Source organism: Plectropomus leopardus, chromosome 8 (genome assembly GCF_026936395.1).
Source record: "Plectropomus leopardus strain MGB_pleo_1.0 chromosome 8, ASM2693639v1, whole genome shotgun sequence".
Lineage (NCBI taxonomy): Eukaryota > Metazoa > Chordata > Actinopteri > Perciformes > Serranidae > Plectropomus > Plectropomus leopardus.
This window is the reverse complement of record NC_142183.1, coordinates 33,768,250-33,789,984: the sequence shown is the minus strand read 5'-3', so window position 1 is coordinate 33,789,984 and position 21,735 is coordinate 33,768,250. Positions and strand designations below refer to the sequence as shown.

At 39.2% G+C, this 21,735-nt stretch overlaps 1 protein-coding gene across 1 annotated transcript in view; it reads left to right on the top strand.

Moving 5' to 3' along the window:
• gfra3 (GDNF family receptor alpha 3) overlaps positions 1-21,735 on the top strand; it is a 79,885-nt gene that overhangs the window by 42,763 nt on the left and 15,387 nt on the right. Inside the window, exons 5-7 of the mRNA XM_042492760.2 lie at positions 945-1,054; positions 4,577-4,711; positions 10,696-10,832. Of these exons, the coding sequence (XP_042348694.1) occupies positions 945-1,054; positions 4,577-4,711; positions 10,696-10,832 (382 nt within the window). The remainder of the gene's footprint in view (positions 1-944; positions 1,055-4,576; positions 4,712-10,695; positions 10,833-21,735) is intronic.

The following is a 21,735-nucleotide window of genomic DNA, read 5'->3' as shown; positions in this document are numbered from 1 at the left end:
TGCAACTTTAAAATATGCCTAATGGAAACATGCCAGTTTTGCAGTAACTAATTTTTTGCAAATACGTTTTTATACTCACATCAGTTGGTATTTCAGGTGATTCAAAAAAGCCATATTTTGCAAAACTGTTTGTTTTTTAATTTTTGCCCAAATCTGTAAAGAAAACCCACCTACTGTCTCTAAATGATATTGTCAGTGTTGATCTCCCACTGACAATATCTCTGCCTAATACTTAGTAACTAACACTCGACAGCAAGTTGACATTATATTGTTGGTATCCCGTCATTGTGTCAGACATGTAAAGATCTTTGTTCTTGTTGACATCATCCAGCAAATGAATGCCTTAAAGTACAGCAGTATGTAAACAGAGCTTTTGAACAGATTTGGCACACGTGTGCATGACTAAACCATTATTACAGTTAACGCCTGGTCACACCAGAAAGTAGCACAGCTTTTAAAAAGCTTGTGCTGGAAACTTAATGACAAAGTGACTATTTGCAGGATTACTTGGCTACTTCAGGTGGCAAGATAAGGTTTAAGACCAAATGAACAAGAGCGAATAATTTAGAATAGCAGCAAATAATGATGATGATGTGCACTATGATGTTTTAATTGCTGTCCCTTTCCTGTAAATTTTAATGTATGAGGAAAACATTGTAGGATATGAAAAATAAGATAGAATAATAGCTGGATTTTGCCCTCAAAATGCTTATGACCACCGTAATCCTATATGAATGAAAAGATGCTTAAGGAAAAGTGGCTCCAAAGCAAGAGTATCAAGAGGAAAACAATAATGAAAGGGAAAGGAAAAAATGTAAGACTGTAAACCCTGAAATCTGCTGAACCCAAATTTACATGCATGCAAACACACCCCAACCTACACATTCAGATTTGCTGCCCACTTCTTGTGTTTGATGTTGAGTTGTTGTCTGTGTTATTGCCAGGTCCAGACTGGCTGATTTCGTTTATAACTGCCAGCCATCTACTCTGTCGGCCACCGGCTGTCTGAAGGACTCAGCAGGCCTGTGCCTCCGAGCCTACGCTGGACTTATTGGTACGTGATGCAGTGGGGAGGGAGGGGAGGGAAAAGTTGGGAAAGGAGGAATGATGAGAATTACATGAAATGCAAGGCTGCAATTTACCTTCACAGGAAAATAACTTCCAGGAGAGGCTGTTTTGGCATGGATTAAACGCCCTATGAGTTAGGTGTAGAATGGGCTTGGGTGGTATGTAATATTTCATATCTTAATACCTTCCTGAAATTTGACTGAGGTATATGATGGTATAAGTATGCGGCGCAACACCTCGATGGTGAGTATGCTACTTACTTTTCAGACTAATGAATACACAATAGAAACCCACAAAATGTTGAGAAAAGTAATGTTCTCACAACTGTTTTCTGTATTAAACAGAGAAATACAACTGTACACCTTTTGAAGTCAACTTTCTCTCAGTCATGAAAGACTGACAAGGCTTTTTGTCTACAGTCGGTGACTTTGTTGCCCAATCCTAACCATCGTGACGGTCCGTGCTGTGTAAACATAAGGGCACGCTGCTTCATCCCACGGTAACGGCATTCTGGAGCAAAAACAGCTGATGCAGAAGGATATCTTAAAAGTTATGAGTAAACGCAAAAGGTCACTGACAGAGCGGTACCATGTGACAAGTTGGGATGACAGTGTGTTGGAAAGACATTCCTTTGGGATTTCTAAATACCCAGGTATACTGTAATACCTTGATACTGCCCAAGCCTAATGTAGGAGCAATTAAGTAGCCAGTGGGAAACACACACAGGATCTCACATGCACCAACATGCACAAGTGGCTCACAGCAATGCATCACTTAAGCATCAGTGTAGGAGAATAGATATTTGGTGTTATTTTTGACATTTTTGGCGAGGTTTTCCTTTGGCCTGGCAGCCTGCCCAGCCTGTAAAATTGCAGGGAAATTTATGTATCTATATAATATTGTCTTAAAATTCTCTAAACCAGAGCTAATAATGTGCACATCTCCAAATAAAAGTGGCGGAACAGAACGGAGTGGATGGGTGGAAGGATAGATGGCTTGAACAGGAGAGTAATGACTGGAGAGGAATAAAAGTGTGTGAGCGAGGTGATCAGACGGAGCAGAAGTGGAGGAGCAGTAGCAGCAAGATAGAAAGTGAGGAGGCATGACAGCTGACAAGAGATGTGGATAGAAAGGCATTGAGTGGCTTTCTACTCGCTCTGACAATGATGGATGACTTTTCTTTGAGGCCTGTGGCTTTCTTAAAGACACAACCCGCATAATCCACAGACATACAGACATACAAAAGGACATATGCCAGAGATAATCAAACAATATGAATGCAGTGCATGGTTTCCCTGAAGAAAATAAAAAAAAAACATATTGTTTGTATTTTGTTTTATTTGGCCCTCTACAGAAGCTGTAACTCCTGTAGAGGGCCAAAAAACATCTGAACACAAGAGTAGAATGAGAACTCACTTCTATCACTGATCATTAGATGATTTTTATGATATTTCTTTACATTTATTAATTTATCAATTCACTTATTTATTTATGCATTTGCTTTTTTATTTTCTAATGTATTCATTTTTGTTTTTTTTAATTGACTTTTACTTTTGCACACAGTCATAAAAGGTCAACCACATTTTAGGGGACCACGGAGGGGACCAGGGGAGGCCAGACGACCGTCATCTTTTATTATGAATGTGGATTCCCGTTACCTCTGCCTGTTTTTCCGCTCTCTGGTGCACTCATTGAAAGCACAAGGAAACAGCTAACCTAGCTAAAGCAAATTTTCTTTATTCTTTTAAATGACTGCGTGTCCCTATGTATCATTCTGTGACCCCTCTCTAAATTCGGAGGCTTTTGCGGGATTGTGAACACAGTGCGGGCAGAGCTCTCTATGAGTACTTTTTTTCCTCAGCAGCAGTTTGTGACTTGCGGGTAGTTTGATTCATCTGTTGATCCATCCAGAGCTCAGATCAAAGGATGAGAAGAGCAGATGCTGTTGTGAATGTGAAACTTTTAGCTGCTCCGTCTCTGCCCCTAGATTGCACCGATGGTGTGATGCTATAAATAACCAAACAGTAGAGATGGCAAATTCAACACTTTAAAACGTTTCAATACTTTTAAACCATCATTTTGAAACATTTTGAAACATTTCAAAACCTGTTTGCTCTACATTGGCATCTGCTGGTAGAAGCTTGCATTGCACCCATTTATCATTGTTTTTGTTGTGAGCTCCCTTTTCCCCAGCCCAAAAACCTGTATACATATAATATAGTTATATGAATCTATATAAATCTACAAATATATATATATATATATATATATATATATATATATATATATATATTTATATGTGTGTGTCTGTATATATATATGTGTATATATATGTGTGTGTGTGTGTGTGTGTTTGCATGTGTGTGTGTGTGTGTGTGTGTTTGTGTGTGTATGTGTATATCAATTTATATATAATATATTATTATATTATATGTATGTATGTATGTATGTATCTGTCAATCTATCTATCTCTCTTTCTGTCAATTGGCCAACAACTCAGCTCAATTCGCACATATCTCCCTTTACTTCCTCGCCATGACACCTCAAACTCCCGCATTTCCCGCTAGTCAGGTTTGGTACATGGATCTATTATAAATCGGTTTTGGTGGCCAATCACGTGATGTTTCGAAACCCGTCTTGAGCTATGTCGCGAAGCCCAAAGTGACTAAATGGCTTGAAACTGTTCGATCTTGGGTGTCGAATTTGACATCTCTACCAAACAGCGCTCCTAATGAACAGTTCAACAGTTCCAAAAATAGAAAATCTTTTCTGTGGCAGGAGATGTTTTAATCGTGGTGGGCCGCCACAAACACATAAATGTTAGGAAACCCTTAAATGTAACTTTAGACAGAGCCAAGATAGCCATTTCCCCTGCTTTTAGTGTTTATGTTAATCTAGGGTGATCAATCTACAGCTCTTCAACCCAACGTCAAAGTTAATGCACAGACACAAGAGTCGTTTTTGTCATTTCTCCCTTTAAAAGAAATCCAGTCATTGTATTTCCCAAAATGTTGAACTGTTTCTTCAAGATTTAGAAGTGGGATGTTTTTTCAGAGTGAGTGTTGCACTCAGCTGTGGTGTTTGCTACCTCAGCTTCATCCAGGCATCAGCCTATTGTCAAAATTTGGGCTTTCTGCCTCTAAAAATTGCCAAGATGGCACTGAGCAGAAAAAAAACACCAACCCCAGGCTTCAAAATGTCCCTTCAGCTCCCCGAGGAGAAGTCACAGAGTCTACATCATGTTTTTCTACAGGCTACGTTTCAGCTTTGTTTGAAGTGAAAGAACAATATTCTCTTTCTTTGTCGTGCCATAAAGCAATTTTAGCTGATTTCCTCCCAAATTGCTCAAAGTAAAATGCAGTGTAGAAGCCAGGAGAAGCTTTCAGGTTTTTTGGACATGGTCTCGTTTGTTTCTGGTGTTCATGTCTCTGAAAGACTGTGATAAAGCTAAAACATGTACGTTCTTTGACTTGATGGAAGCTAAATCTGCTCTCCCTCTGACCTGTAGGAACCATCATGACCCCCAATTACATCAGCAACAACTCTGCAGACGTGTCACTGTGGTGCAACTGTGAAGGCAGCGGCAACCAGTGGCAAGACTGTCTGAGACTGCAGCGCATGTTCACCCACAACAGCTGTCTGCGTGAGTATACTCTCTATTCATGTTACATTTACTGGTCTTTTCATATTTGGTCTATGTAGTGATTTACTAGAATTGGACTATGACAGATATGATGAGTGTGATTTATGTATTTGTTGTCTATGGGCCCTTTATAGTGAATTGATTCAGGGACAACAGTATTATTATTTTTTATGCCTCTGTGCCGGCGCAGCCAGTTCTCACTCGAAACTCGTCATATACATGCGTTCTGTCAGTACTTTTGGCGTATGACCATGAGATCCAAAGCCACCCTACGTGTCCAACCTGAACTCAGCTGGACAGCATCAGAGAAGAACGCGCTGGGACAGAAGCAATGGCATTGTTATTATACTCTGGCAGACAGCCAGACAGCACTGGACGCATCCGCATGCAACGCACACGTGGCCAGGTGTTACCGGTTGTGTACACATGAAACGCTGAAGGACAGCATCAGGTGACAACGCTGTCTCTAATGATGTAATATAAGGTCTGCAAGTGCGCTTAGAGGCCTGTCCGGCGGGTGGGGAGGTACTGTAGATGGGTCCCACAAACAACTGACTTTCAAGGGGGGGGCCAGAGTTCGCTTCCTGTGTGGATGCAAGTTTTTTTTTCTACACTTTACTGTGTGCTTCTTATGCTAAACCTAACCATTTTTAAATTTATACATCCGTCCATCCATCCATCCATCCGTCAGTCCCATTTTCTCAAGCATGATATATCAAAAACCCCTTGAGGGAATTTCTTCAAATTTGGCACAAATATCCATTTGGATATCACGATGGACTGATTAGAATTTGGTGGTCATAGGTCAAAGGACAAGGTCAATGTGACCTTATCTGTCTCATTTTCATGAGCGAGATATTTTAAGAACGTCTTTTGGGAATTTCGTCAAACATCAACTCTGAGTCACCCATGAACTGAATAGAGTTTGTTGAGTTCAAAGGTCAAGGTCACAGTGACCTTGTTTGTCCCATACTTGTGAAAGTGGTATCTCAAAAACATCTTGAGGGAATTTCTTTAAATTTTGCTCAAACGTCCACCTGGACTTAACAATGAAATGGTTAGAATTTGGTGGCTGAAGGTGAAAGGTCAAAGTCTCTGTAATACAGAAAACCTTTTTTGGCCATAAGTCAGAAATTCATGTGCTAATCTATCAAAAATTCACACAAATGACAAATGTCAGCACTTTATCATTTTAACATATTAGACAAAGGTCAGCTTCACTGTGACACCATGATGTTCTGCAAAAACACTTTTCTAACTGTTACTCAACATCATAACACAGGAGCAGAAGGGGAGACATTTAGTCAGATACTGAGGTGGTGACAGTAATCTTGGGTGTCCACCTTGAAACTTGGTGATTGTATGGATCTTCTGTGTTGCCGGGGGAAGACAGGGACGTAAATCGTGGGTGCTACTTGACAGGTTCCTGGTGGCAGACAGCCTTGTTTGTTTGTAATGTAAGCTGTTTTTGCAGTTGATGTGTTGCCATCATAAAATTTTGTATCCAACCTATTTTTTTCATTTCCAGCAGGAAAATGAAACCTTTTTTTGCTTAGGTTAAACAAATCCTGATTCCAATCCAAACTGTTAACGTCAAGGCTGGGCTTCAAACTGGGCAAAGACCCCCAGACCAACCAAGGACCACCAAAGTCTTTGGTTCAAAGTGTGTTCATTTGATTGTGGTAATTTGATTAGTTGCAATTTTGTATGGGTATATGCACACACAAAGCAAAGTATCACCTAAATCTGCATTTAGTCCAATTACCACAAAATAATTTCTACACGACCTTGGGCCAGTTAATATATTCAGAGTCCTTCTTGGATTCTATCAGCAAAATGTGATTAAAATGCCAAATGGATTGTACTATGTGTACTGCACTTGATAGATACTTGTGTGCACTAATTCACATATAAGAGCAGGAATTCAATAAGGCCCCTCAGCTCATTTTTATTGTTGTTGTTTTTATAGTGAGGTTATTAAAATGTCTGGTGAAAATCAGACAGAAAGGAGCCACACTGTCCTGAGGAGGTGAAACTTGGATATTGTAGATGAATCTAACCTTAGACAAACAGATACTACAAAGTAAATGTGATTAGAAGGTGTTTCAGTCTGAAGCAACATATGTTGCAGCAGTATAGGAGGAGACTGGCACATCTTCATCCTGTTGGTCAATGGAAAAAAAATAATTTGTTGCTTGTTGTTTTTTCAGTGGAAAAGTAATATATATGGTTATTAAGTAGTGTTGTTGCTTGATTCAGGTCCAACTCTTGACTTTGAGTTTAAATTATTAGAATTCTACATATTGTGTATAAATGTAAATAGTGACTGACCTCTAAAGGTTGAAACCTACTACTGCAAAATACAAAATACTTTTCTATTGGCTAATGATGGTAGCAGGAGCCTGCTTTTTATCACCAGCCAAGTCCCCTATCATCGCCCAGTCATCACCCAGTCATCACCCTCTCACCAAACAACTATTTTGTGAGTGTGCAGGAGACAGGGAGGTACTGTGGATCAAGAGGTGGCACGATTTGGTGACTGGGCGTGTCTTAGCCCTCTCCCAGCCGTTCCAATTTTTTAAACATGTTTCACATTCCAGGGAGGAGGCACTCAAGCCAAAAGTGAAGGGTTTAGTTCATTTTAAGGTGCCTGAAATGAATAGTTCAGTATTTTTGGAAGTATCATTTGCATACCCGCAAACTGATTATTATGTATAATGATCACTCATGGCATGTGAATTTGTGATCAAACTTTCTTTTTTCATGTTAGACAGAGAATCTAAAAAAAGGTTAACATTCTCCATGAACTGAAATTAAAATTAATTGAAATTGAATCATTGATAATTTTGTTGGCAAAGCATTCCTTTATGTGAGAGCTGAAATTAGGACGTGGTTATCCTAGCTTAGCATAAACACCAGAGGCAGGAGGAACAGCTAGCCTTGGTCCGTCTAAATTTCAATAATATACATAATAATAATTAACACCTTTAAAGCTCACACATTTCTTATCTTGTCTATTTAATCCATACAATAGGTGAAATTAGAAAATGCCAAGTTTTTCATGTAAGATGTAGTAATGTGCTGGAACTATTTTGTGGCAAACAACAGTTGGAAACCGTGACTGTGCACAGCTTACCAGAGTTTTGTTGTCACAGTGAGGTTGCCAGGCTTGTACCAACATACCTGTACAGAGACCAAAAGCAATCCAATCTGGCAACAGACTCTGTAGCTGGAGACTGCACAGAAGTGTTGGGTGGATGATAAGCTGTTCGGAAGAAATTCTTCCAAACTGTTTTTTCCATCTCTGTTTGGGTACAAACTAAACAAAAAAGTGACATCACGTTAGTCAGTGAGCTTTAGAGCTGGTGGTGTGTGTGTGTGTGTGTGTTGCCAGTTTTACATATTGTGTTATAATTTTTATGTGCTGCATGGCCTTATAATCTCAATCAAAGGCATGTTTATTAACTAATTTATTCTAAATTGTTTATGAGTGATTCATCTTAATCCCTTTTTATTTACATTTGAATGACTTTGACATGGCTATACATTAGCTAGCTAGTTAGGTTGCATTTTTTTACCATAGCTAACTTAGGATTTGACTGTTATATAATATGTCTTTAAAGGCTGTTACAGAACCCCCTTTAACCGTCTTTGAATTATGTTTAAAAAATGGTCAAGTTTACTGTGGCTCTGCCCATTGATGTATTAATAGACATGAATACAATGTTGGAGACGGGTGCCCGTTCATTCCTACAAAAGTTGCTCAGCAGCATATGAGGCTAGAAAATGTCTTTTTCGATGGTATGAAATTACTTTGATTTTCTGCATTGTGGGGAACAGTTAAGTTATGCCGGCCAAACTGCTTACTTTCAGTTTAGTGCCCAGCTAACTTGAATGGGATAAAATTATTGAACTGTGCAGCTTTTTAACACTTTCTAAAATGTTATCAGACTAAATGGATCAAATTCGATAATAAAATGATGTGGGGGCACACGTCTTTTTCATGATGGAAATCTATGGGAAGAAGTCTTTTTGGGCCTCGTGATAGACAAGGATGGTGTAATTCCACCTTTGGCCATTATGGAAAATTGACCTCACGGATTGGTGCTATCCAAACTTCTTATCATCTGTTACTGGAGCACAGAGGAACTTATGACTTAGGAAGAACTAATTGCACTTTCTTCACTGTATCTCTCTAGATTTGTGCAAAAATTTTGCAATATTTATTGAAATGTAAATAAAACACAATTGTGAGATCACTGCGTTTCCATTAAGTGATGGCACTACTCTCGCAATGTTATGCGACTTCTCTCCCAACAACATTCCAAGAAGCATGGTGACAGATTTTCAAAACATTAGCAAGTTTCTTTCTACTGCAGCCACCGCACTAGCCGTCATTAGACATCCGATTGAAGGGAACATAGACTTCTTGATTGAGCAGCCATGTATGAGGGATTTTTGGGAGGTGACAGTTCACGATTTCACAGAGAAATTGTGGATTCAAAACTTCTTGATGATCGGCTCAACTTTGGCAATGCAATCACACCTCTTGTAGCCATAAAAGGCAAAAAGTGTTTCTAATGCAGTTGGCTAAATATGACTTTTTTTGATTCTCATGAAATACCACCTCATGTAAGCGTACAACTTTTTTTTTTGCAATGAATAGGATTTTTTTGTTTTGTTTTGTTTTTTTTAAATTGGGCATATTTCACATTCACAATTTCAATTTGTGCAATTTGAGGGTTAATGGAAACCTGCCTATTGACAGGTCTGATAAGTGGTGTACTGGGCACAAGTATCAATATGCTAACGGAATTGTTTCTACATCCATTAATACAAACTGTGGGAGGCTCATGCACATGCGCCCACCACAATAATTGAGATTTACAAACAGAACCAGTCATATGTGTGGCTTTATGAATCTGAACAAAAAGAAAGCAAAGGCATATTTCTGTCTTTGTGCATACTCACAGAGTTTTATACATCTGGCCCCAGGTCTGTTCTCAACACAGATTTGTATCAATCTTCTCATCTCACTCTTGGAAATAACAATAATAAGCACATTCCCCAAAGTCGGCTTATTTTTCCTGCTAAGGATATTTGTGCAAGTTGGGTTGAAAGAATTCCTTAGAGCCTCACTGCATGTAAGGATTTTATTTATTTAAAAAAAAGGACATAGTTTAAGCTAAATTTGTGGAACCATTTTTTATTAAAAATATCCTAAAAAAAAGGATCTTATTACTTATGGTTTTATGGCATGTGTCACTGCCCTATTAAGCTCTGTTTGCTGTTTCAGATGCTTTTTAAATCACTTGAGTAATTAGACTTTTGGGGATTGTTGGGGAGATTTGAAGACTCACCAAACATATCGCTTCCTCATTGTTTTTCAAAAGCCTGTTTTTAATAATATATCTGAGGATCAGAATCATGAAAACAAAAATTAATGTGCCACAGTCAAAGATACCCCGAGGAACATCTCAAAAGGAATAAATGAAAAAACTTTTTAGATGCGGTGTCTGCTGGATCTGTCTGGGTGGTTGACTCCCGCAGCGATGCTCACAGCACGATCTGAACTCTACCTTTTCATATGTCAGCTACATGCTCAAGATTTAGCATTCATAAGAGTCTTAAAGTGTGTATCTGCAGCTTTGGGCTTCTGCAGAGCTCAAGAGGTGTGAGGAGAGGCGCCGCAGGGTAAAGCCCTCCAGCTGTCACTCAATCACAGCAGCTGTCAATAAGGCTGTCGATACACACTGAGCCTGTATGTCCAAACACTAAAGCCTGGATCGATGTGTCAATGCACTTCCCATAAAGCTTGGTGATTTATCAAGCTACCGACAGCTCAAACAATAAAGCTGCCAAATAGATATGTAGGTTCACGCCCACTCAGATGCAGCATCGCAGCACGCGGGCCAGCCGAGCGCAAAACCACACTGAAACACACACGCACGCAGAGGCAGTGATGAGGCTGTGTCTCCGTGCAGGTAACTCTATCAGTTGGATGGGGAGCCCCGGCACCCTGCCTGCAGACATCACCCCCCCTCCTGCTCCCAGGCCCTCCCCGCTGGTTCAGGAGGATGAGCTGCTGAGCAACAACCACCTGCCTGAGCACAACAACATCGTGAGTACACTCCAGCTCATCACGCTCATCGCCTTCACATTTTAAATTAACTTTCAGACTTCTATCCCCAGGTCTTTTCTATTATCTTTTGTTTGAGCTCATCTTGTCACTGTCACACTGTCTGTTCTTTATTTATTGTATTTGTTTTATCTCCATTGCTGGGACTTTTTTTAAAAAAATCAGTTTTATTATTTTTACTCTTACTATTCACTTTTTGTTTGTGACAACACAAGATTAAGTTTGTGTATACAGATGTTCTTCTATATATATTTGCCAAGTCCTTCAATTTGCATTTGTCGATTAAATTTAATTTAGATTTTAATTTTAATTTCATTTTAATACAAACAACCACATGTCCTCTATCTCACAATTTCACCTAAGATGTGTGGAAACTAGTTTTGACACCCTTACAAAAAACAAGGATTTCTAAAGGAGACTGTAGTTTGTCTTTAGAAGTTTTGGTCATAGTTTAACAAAACATATTAGATTTTTAATTTTTTTATTTTGATGTTATTACTTAATTGAATGGCTGTTATAAGCCTCATGAATACAGGTTAGAAAGGGACTATGAGCTAATGAAATGGCTAAATGCTTATCATTTGTTTTAGGGAGCAGTTTTATTGCATGACGTGGCGTGACGTGGCGTGGCGTGGCGTGGCCTGGCATGGCGTGGCGTGGCGTGGTGTGACATGACGTGACATGACGTGACATGACGACAGTAGCTCACCTTCGGAATGAGGTGGAAAAGGAGATTGAAATCATGGATGTGCGGCTGACAGATCTCTGAGAAATGTTTCCAGCACCTTGTTGAATCTATGCCATAAAGAATTAAAACGGTTCTGAAGGCAAAAGAGGGTCTAACCCGGTACTAGCAAGGTGTACCTAAATAAGTGGCTGTTGAGTGTATATTCAAATCATTATTTATCTACTTTATGTTTTTGTCATAGCTAAAATAAGACACAATGTTGTGCATTTAAAGTTTTTTCTCCATATGGTGTAAAAAATACACTCTCCTGCTCTCTGAAACATAATTAAGAATCAATCACCCAATTATTAATGTCACGTAGGCTACTTATACATTCTAAATACATCTGTGGTTCAAACTTTTGTATAGACCCTTGTTATCACAAGATTTTTGGGCTGGGTCAAAACTGACCTGAACCATACTATAAGGGTATAAAATATGACCATGTATGTAAGTATTAGAATGTTTTTACAGTCAGGAAGGAAATGCATTCAAAATATTAGTTAAAGCTCGAGGACATGCATTATGGTGATTAACTGAAAGTGAAATGAACATAACTTTAGTTTGTTTAAACTCCACAGGGGACCGTTAAATGCTTCAAGGTGCAGTATAAAAGACAAAGTAGTCATTCGATGTAATGATTGATTTAGATTTATTATAAGGACCTGAGAGATATAAAATGACGGACATAAAGGTTGCAGTAAACGCAGCTGTGCAGCTGGAAAGGCTTTTACTGTAAGGCAGCAGCAGGAAGCCATTCCTGTGCGGTACAAGATATGGTGCACTAATGCAGACATTTCACACAAACCTAATAAATACCATATAATGTATGCAAATAGAAAAAAAGGAGGAATGTTTTGAGGGAAGTTGCAAATGACATGAAGGTGAAAGAGTGATGTATTCATTTTCAGTGATGCACTCAGTAATGGTTAGGATTGATCTGGTAGCTGTGGTCCTAACGAGGAGATCAAACCTCTCATCTGTGGAACACAATAGTAAGTCGGGATTTGATTTGAAGATCAAAGCAGCAGCTCTGAGGCAGGAGTTATCAAAGCACTCAAAAGATTTTACAGAGTGTGTGTACGATCCAGCAGGAGCAGTGTTTTTAGCACTGCTGTGGTCCAGATGATGGGAGAGGCCTCATGGACGCAGTAGAAGTTATCTAGCCCTACAAACAAATGTGCGATCTTCACCTGTAAACCTGGGGGAAGTTGGGTATAGAAATATATAAGTGATTTGCCATCTTTCAATGACAGCTGAGAGGAGCTTGGTTTAAGCTGAGAGCAAACAGCTTCCACCAGCCATCCAAACAAAGTGTTCAAAAGAACACCAGAGCTGTACTCGTCTTTTGTTTGAACACATTTACTCTCAAACAGGGCCCCAAATCTTTTAAGCACGGTCACCTGTGAAGACATTGTAAAAGAGCGAGGACTCTAAACTGCTGATGAAGGCATTCTCATATAAATAGAATGGATAGAAAGAACTTTCATCTGTTTTTCTGTGGTCATTTGATTTGTTCAAAAGAAAATGGTGATTGTTGTTTGTCGTGGTGAGAGTACGCAGCATTTGGCCGACAAAGGCACATTGCAACTGATGCAGGGACGTCAACAGACGCACATGCTGGAACAAATGGTTAGGATGCAAAAAGAGCACATGGTAAGGTGTAGGAAAATCATATATTCAGATGGGAAGCAAACATCCAACTCGTGCATGAAAGTCTGGGGTTTGTTGGTTGAGTGCGTATAAAAGGTAACTACAGATCATGTAATAACACTGCTGGTGACAACGTAATATAACCAGTGTAAGTACATGATGGATGGGATCAACAAACAACAGACTTTTTTTCTACACCTCACCAAGTGCCTTATTTGCCCAAAACTGTGTGTGTATGAATGGCTGAAGGACAGCGTCAGGTAATAACACTGCCAGCAACCATGGAATATAAGGAGCACAAGTGCGCTTATAGGACTGGCATGAGGGAGGTGGATGGGTCCTACAAACAACTTCGAGCAGGAGTCTGGAGTTAGCCTTCCATGTGGGTGTGTGGTTTTTCTTTTCTACACCTTACCATGCACCTCTTTTACCTAAATTTAACTATTTGTGACTTTTTGCCTAATCCCGACCATCGTGACAGTCCGCGCTGTGTAAACTTAAGGACCATGCTGCTTCATCTCATCATGCGCATTTGTTGACATCACCATACCGGCATCCCAGAGCGTAAACAGAAGGATACCGAAAACTTCATAGGTAGACACAGAAGGTCACTGACATGGATGTAAACTTAAGTGCAGCTTGACTTCTGCACAGCAGCATACAACATGGTGGCAATTGTAGTTGACTCCAGTTCACCTCCTGCAGTATCTTTGCAGCCTCTTCAGCTTTCCGACTCCCTGCTGTGGACACTTTTGTCCTGCTGAATGTCTATTACAGATCACATCCTGTTATTTTCACCATGGTTAAAATGCTGTCCGGAACAATGAGTGAAATGACTGAATAGTGAATATTTCATTCTCCAGCTCCCTTGTCACGGTGCTGGGAATGAATTTGCAGGCAGACCTCACAGTTTGAAAACCTCTGGACGTTGTTTTTTACACATAAATGGCATTTTCAGATCCAGCCAGTTTAGGTGTGAAAATGTTCCAGTCTCAAACAAGTGATCCTTCAGTTCATAATCATGTTTTGGTGGTGCTCAGCAGGTGGGTGGTGAGGGGATCAGAGTCAGACCTCAACTACAACCAAACAAATGTTCAAACTGTCCTCCCCCAACCAATCAGGTTTCACACAGTCTGTGGCGCTCAGACAAGTCTTGGCCCTCAAGTGCTTTGATTCCAGTCCTTTTTTTGATCATGTGTGCGTGTGCCAGCTCAGTAATGTGCAGACAGTAGCCGACCCGCAGACATGCTGAAATGTGCTGTGAACACATATGTTTTGAGAGCACCACAGCTCCTGGCTGCCCTTGTTCATCACTGACCATTAAACGTGGTCCAATCCAATCGCGGTCCTGGCTACTGTAACCTTGGCCAGACCACAATCTGCCGTGGCTGTGGCTCCCTGGCTCCCAGCATGCCTCACTGCCAGAGATAATCTGGGCCGCCAGACAAGAGGGGATTCCAACTCTCTCTCTCTTCCGCAGTTGCCCTCCTCCACTTGCTCTCTCTCTTCTCTCTCTCCATCTCTGTGTCCGTCTGTGTCTCTCTCCCAGTGAGCGGATTAGATGAGGTGTTGGTTGGAAGCAGTGCATCAGTCAGGCTTCATTAGTATGAATTTATTCATGCCCATATGTTTCCCCCCCCTCTTCTTCATCCTTCCCCTAAATCTCCCACTTTCCTCCGTCTTTCCTCCGTCTGTCCTTTTCTCAGTTCCTACCTTTTCCTCTTTTACTCATTTGTTCTTTTCTTTCTGCTCTCAGTTTATTCTCTCTTGCATCCTCAAGTCTCAGCCCATTCTCATTCCGAACTTGTCAAATTGTGCCACTCTGTATTTGCTTGCAAAAGCCACCTTCTGCGTCCACATGCAATGCCCATGGACAGCGTCAGATAATAACGTGGTCAGACAGAACGGGTGGTGTTGTTATTGAACGTAAGCGGATGGCCTGAAGGCACTAGATGCGTTCACATTCACAGCGTCACTTGACAAAGTGGCAGGATGAAACCAGTGGCGTTGTTATCATATGCTGATGGACAGCCAGATGGCAGCGGGCATGTCCACGTATAACGTTCACAGGCGGCGTCACTACACAACGCTGCCAGACGGAAACTTGTTGCTTGCGCCTGAAACATTGAAAGACAGCATCAGGTTATAACACTACCAGTAACCACAGAATATAAGGAGTGCAAGTTTGCTTATAGGGCGGGCAGATGAGGAGGTGGATGGGTCCCACAAACAACCAGTTTTCATGCGATAGTTTGAACTTCACTTCCTGTGTGGTGGTGTATGTGGGGTTTTTTATACACATTATCATGTGCTTTTGTCTTAATTGAACCATTCATGACTTTGTTGCCAAATTCCAACCACTGTGACAGTCCACGTTGTTGTGCAATCATAAGGACCGTGCTGCATCATCCCATCATGTGCATTTATGACATCACGGTAATGGCATCCCCGAACATAAACAGCTGACGCAGAGGGAAACCTAAAACGTCATAGGTAGACACAGAAGGTCACTGACAGAGCGGCACCATGTGACGAGTTGGGGATGAGAACGTGTTGCAAGTCTTCACTCTCTGCGCCCCACCATCCCCCTTCATCCGTACCTGCTCCACATCTCCTCATCCGTCGGTCACCCAGCTGCTCGCCTTGTCTTTCTGAGGAGCTTTGGCTTGTTTCTCCGGAGTGATTTTCTTCCAGTTTGAAAGGCTTCACTTCAGAAAGCTGAGTATCTGCTCAGGCAGTGGGAAGAAAAATGTCAAATTTAGAAACACAGGCGAGTGCTCTTTGTTTCAAATGTTACATTTCCACAAGGAATGTCATCAAATATGGAGTGAGGTGGGATTTCAATGTGGCTCTGAATACCAGTAGCCTGTTCACCCTTTGAAACCTGGAGCAACATCACTTTTCTTATAGGTATCGTCTAGTATTTAAACCTTTGAATTCAGAGCAAATTAGTGCATTTTCTTCCAAAAGCATGGAGAAGAAAAGGCAACTAGTAACTTGGTAAGAAATGTTCCGCGATTGCAAGAAATAAGAAGATTTAGAAAGTTCATTTTTCAAAAAGCTAGGGAAAAATATGTAGAGGAAAAAAGACAAAAAAGCTAGGAAAAATTGTTTATCTTAATACATATTTTGTTTTTTTTTCGGTAATTCCTTCTTTCATTGCACATTGCTTTCTTCAGATGTTTTTTTAAAGAAATCGTGCAAATGATTGCACAGATCTCTTTCAAAACACGGGGAAAAGCCAATGAGTGTGTTTGCAAAAGCTGCTCCACAAATTGCAAGAAAATTATTTTTAAAAAGCTAGAAAAAATGTCTAGGGCAAGATGAAGAAAAAAACAGGGAAATATATAATTTTAATTATAGTAATATTACATTGGCGTTATTATGATCTTCTGCTTTTATGGTCGTTTCCTTGGTTTTTTTTCTTTTCTTTTGTTTTTCCTTGTGCTTTTTGCTAAATTTTGGGTAATTTCTTCTTTCGTTGCTCATGGCCTTATTCCCATGTTGTTTTGTTTTTTTTAATCAAGCCAATATGCTCAGGTTTCAAAGGGTTATTTTTACTGACAGTGTGCTATCCAGCCAGTCAGAGAATATAAAAGAATGATGCAATTTCTTTTTTTTTCTTTACTTTTAGCAGTTGGACATTTTAGTATATGCATCTATTAGCTGTAGCACGCAAGCAAACGTGTAACTATAAAACATGCCAGATGAGTATACTAACATTGATAACAACTTTATTTTACAACAAGAGTTGCCGACTTGACATCATAAGTGCATAAACATGGTGGACAAAAGTCAATGTTTATTCAATGCTAAGAAAATTTTTTATTAATTCACGTATTAAATATAAATTCTTGATCACATTTAAAGTATAATATGGTATTAATGTTAACTGCTGTGTATGTAGAGTGATTTACATGAAATAGAAAAACATATAAAAGTAATATATGTTATATATATATATAAAACAATTAAGATAAAAATACAAACATCTATCAACTGATTTAAACACCCTTAATGCAACTTATCTTCTTTGTAGCTTCCATGTTTTTCCCACTCCACCACCTCAAATTACACAAACACAACAAAGTCCAAATAATGACTTCCCATCTCGGAAACTACAACCTTCCAACATCAAATGAATGTAGCGTTAGCTTTTCCTACTTTTTTCCACGGAGGGTGGAAAGAGGAAAAGTCACGGTTTCCAATGATGTCGCACAACTGGGGTGCAGCACACGTGCAGTGAAATCTGGTCTGCAGTTGCCCGATAAACACCCAGCAAACCAGATTTCGCTGCTCATTTGCGTATGTCTTTCCACCTTCGTTGTTTTCCTTGTTTCCCGCCTTTTTTCTGTCACAGCTGTCCTGTATCAGCCTCATTAGTCCTTCCTGCTCCTAAGTTTCTCCCAGCCAATCAGCTCTCTACCCGTTCTTCTGCCTCATCACCTTATTCTCCTCACCTGAGCTTCTCCGCTCTTTTTCTCCACCTGTACTTCATCTGCTTGTCAGTCTGGTTTGTATTTTTTGCTTTTCGGTTTAGTCTCTGTTGGATCTATGATTTGGTGATGTTCTGTTTTTCTCGTTCCGACCTGGAAAAAAAGAGATCTGTTTGAGTTGCAGTTGTCTGCAGTGTCCTGCATTTTGTTCCACCTGCTCTGCATTACATGACAGCCAGCGGCCAGCCGCAGGGCTCTGTGGAATTGAGCAGAAAGATGTTACATTGTAGCAAAGTCAAACATTTCAAGCACCAGCGATAAAACTTTGAGAATCAGATCTGAGGAAATGTAGAGTCATGTGTGAAATAGTTTGGATAAGCAATCCTGGAAAAAAGCTGCAAGCTAAGCTAAAAAAAAGTGAAAAATACTCTTATTTAGAAATTAATACCTCTGCTAATATTTAAAGGTGTATTTTTCATGGGCGGATTTAGTGATTTTGGGGCCAAGGCAAACGTTGTTTTGGTTTCCTTTTCACTATTTCTCTATTTTGGAATTTTAATATATTTTGAATGAGCACTACTCTAGTATATTGTAAAAAGGCTTTTGAGGCAGTTATTTTTAATGTAAAAAGTCATATTAAAAGCTGTTTAATAAATTTGTAGGATTGACTTGTTTAGTGATAGTGTAATGATGGGGCTGCGTGGCTTCTAAATTGATCTGTTTTTTCATTAAAATAATAAATATCTCTTCCTTTTCCTGGCACAAAGGAAGAAGCAAATACCAAAAGCAAAAGAATTGACAATAACACAACAAAATCGTATCAGTAATGGCCCAGAATTTGACAGTCCCGCATCTATTGTTTTTCTTTAACCCCTTAAAAACTGAGCAAATTGTCTTGATTTCTTTCAGAAACACAGGAGGAAGACCATGAGCAATGAAAAAAGAAATGACCCCCAAAATTGGCAAGAAACTAATAAAAAGCACAGGCAAATTATCTGAAAATAAAAGATGAGAAGGAAATAAAAACAAGGAAATGAGCTGGAAAAACCCCTCAAAAAATATAATAATTCTTTAATATATTTTTAATATGTCAGTTTGAATTTTGAATTATAAATATATTTTTCCCAAGCTTTTTCTGTCTTTTTTGTTCCCCGCGGACATTTTTTGCCTAGCTATAAAACTTTTTTTTTAAATTCCAAATCTACTAGTAAGTTGCTCATTGCTTTTTTTCCCCCTTCTTCTTCTTGTGAAAGGCATCTGAAAACAGCATGTGAAAAGTGATATTGCTCCAGCAAATTATGTGAGTTATGTGAATTCAGTTCCAGTCAGACCATGTGAAGCTGTGGTCTGGCTGATCCACTCACATTCTGAATACACAACATGTTCTCATCTTAACTCGTCACACGGTGCCGCTCTGTCAGTGACCCTCTGTGTCCACCTATGACATTTCAGGTATCTATATGGTCACTTGTTTATGTTCTGGGATGCTGTTTCCATTATTTCAACAAATGCACATGATGGGATGATGCAGCGGGGTCTTTATGTTTACACAACAGCGGTGACTGTCACGAGGGTTAGGTTCAGGCAAAAGTCCAAAGCATTCTTTGTTAATTTACTCATGTATTAAGATGCATTTCTCTATCAGATACACATAACATATTAATATAAGGTGGAAAGTGAATCTACAATGAATTACTTTAACAACTATATTCATTCTTACAACAGCAACTGAGCATGCGACCCCTGACATACTGTAGCAGCACTGTATATAATAAGTACATGACCGTGTTCCCTGGACATGTGCTGGTCCTAAAAGGAACCCAATCTGTCTTCTTCACTGCAATTATCTTCAAAGAAATATTAACAATGTTCTTGAGGCTTTTTCTGTCCCCTACCAATGTGTTATAAAAGCAGCAGATCAAAGGAAAGGTCACAAGACTCGCAGTACAAGATGGTGACTAAGAATAACTGCAGACTGGAGAACAGTCGAGAAAGAGGGTTCTTTTCCTGCTGCTCAGGCTAAAATACATTTTAAACGACTGTCAAACACTGTACACAATACATATCAGAATCTACTTCACTGCTAAATTATTTTCACATCACTTTGTAAAAGTGAAAAGAGCCAACCCATAATGTGTTTTTACCCTGGAGGAGAGCGAGACGACTGCCTAATTTACAGCTTCTGCAACTGTCACACTCGCTGATGAAAAGTTAAAAATGAGTCAAAAACATCAGAATGCCATGAAACAAGCAGGTATCACAGGCAGTATTTCAATGAAATGATGCTGTTGTATTATTATCAGCAGAAGAACAATCTGCGCACAATAACCCTGCATCGGGCCCTGGGCTGCTCCAGATGTTGGTGCATATCACTGAGGCTGAACAGCTGGGCGTCAACACCCATAACACCGCAGTGAATCATATTCATCAACAGCATTAAAGTTTTAAATAAAGACTTAACTTCAAAGTGCTCATGGACACACATGATGCATTCTACATCATGTTTAATAGAAAAGCAAACACAAATATGTGTAATAAAATACGACATCAGATTTCTATTGGCTGATTTTTGTTCAAGCACATATGGAACAATAATCTGTATTATAAATGTGTTTATGTGCTTTTTGCAGCTAAATGTCTGCCAAAAAAATGGCATCATTAATACTATATGGAATGTAGCATTGTATTATGAATTTCAATCTCAATTTCAAATTTGATAAAAAATATCAAACCTGCATTTAAAATTGCGTCTGTCTTATACGTGCACACAGCAGGGACACAACAAAATAAAAGTCAAATCCTCCAAATTAAATAACAAAATATGTTTTTTATAACTGTCCTTTAGAAAGACCCCTAGATGCATTTTCAGATCCGAAACTCAAGAGGGACAACAGTTGTCTGTTTGTGTGTCCTGTAGATTTGCAGTGAGGCAAACTTTTGTCATAATTCAGGGGATGTGCTGAAAACTTTAAGCGCTGTACGATGTCTTGGCGATTTATTGTGAATTTTTTAAGTTCGGAAAATTAAATGTCAACAAATGTAGATTTATTTTAATAATGCACACCCACTTCAAGTAATTAAATCAACAAAATTTTGTGCATTGACTGAGTCATGACCCCAGATGGTGCAAGCCAAGTTTCATACATACAGTATCCCAGCAGCTGATTAAGACATATAAACTTTTTATATTTGTGGTGCCTTCTAGTGGCAGAATAACCCAAGACTGCTTAGCAACAAAGCATCTGCACATGTGCATCGAGTTTGGTTATAATCACTTCAGCCATTTTTGATCAATAACAACTTATAAATATATAAAATTGAAATTAAAGAAAAACGTTTAAAAATGTATAACTTCAAAATGGATTGACATATCAGAATGTATTAATAGCTTAAGGTCAGGAATGTCTGTAAATGATTCTGTCAAAGTTTCTGAACAGCTGGACCAACAATCTGGGGCAAATTAACAATAAAAGGATTAAAAGAAAACTGAGAAAAAGTTGCAAAAGTTGACATTTTTAAAGCAGAATATCATTGGGCAAAGATGCAAATACATTCAGAAAATAATATTGTTAAATAATCTTGACTGTAAGCCATGTTTTTTAGATAACTGCAAAAAAAAGCAAATTTATTTGTTACAGCGCCACCTTGAGGTCATTGAGTGTCATTTCTGGGCCTGAGTAGCGGGTGGAATTCGCAATCTGCCAGTTTAGATTCGTTTTTGTCTTAAGGCTTTTGCTGCAGAAATACTTATAGATGGGAAAAGGAACAAGAGGAAAGAAGAATAATTAGAACAAAAACAATTTGGCTCCAGAAGTGAGTTGGCCGAGGGCTGTAGAAAAATATCAGACTCAGCTTGATTATAAAATGTCCGCCCCAAACAAACAAACTTAAAATACGAAGTCTTTTGTTTTCTTCATAATTCACTTCTCATGCAAATTACAAAATACAAATTAAATGCAAAAAAAGTGCACTGATTGCTTGTTTGATCACGACAATTTATTCTCTTTCTTTCAATGATTTTAATATTGAGATGGGGGGCAAATCAATTCTGCTTAGTGCCCCAAAAATA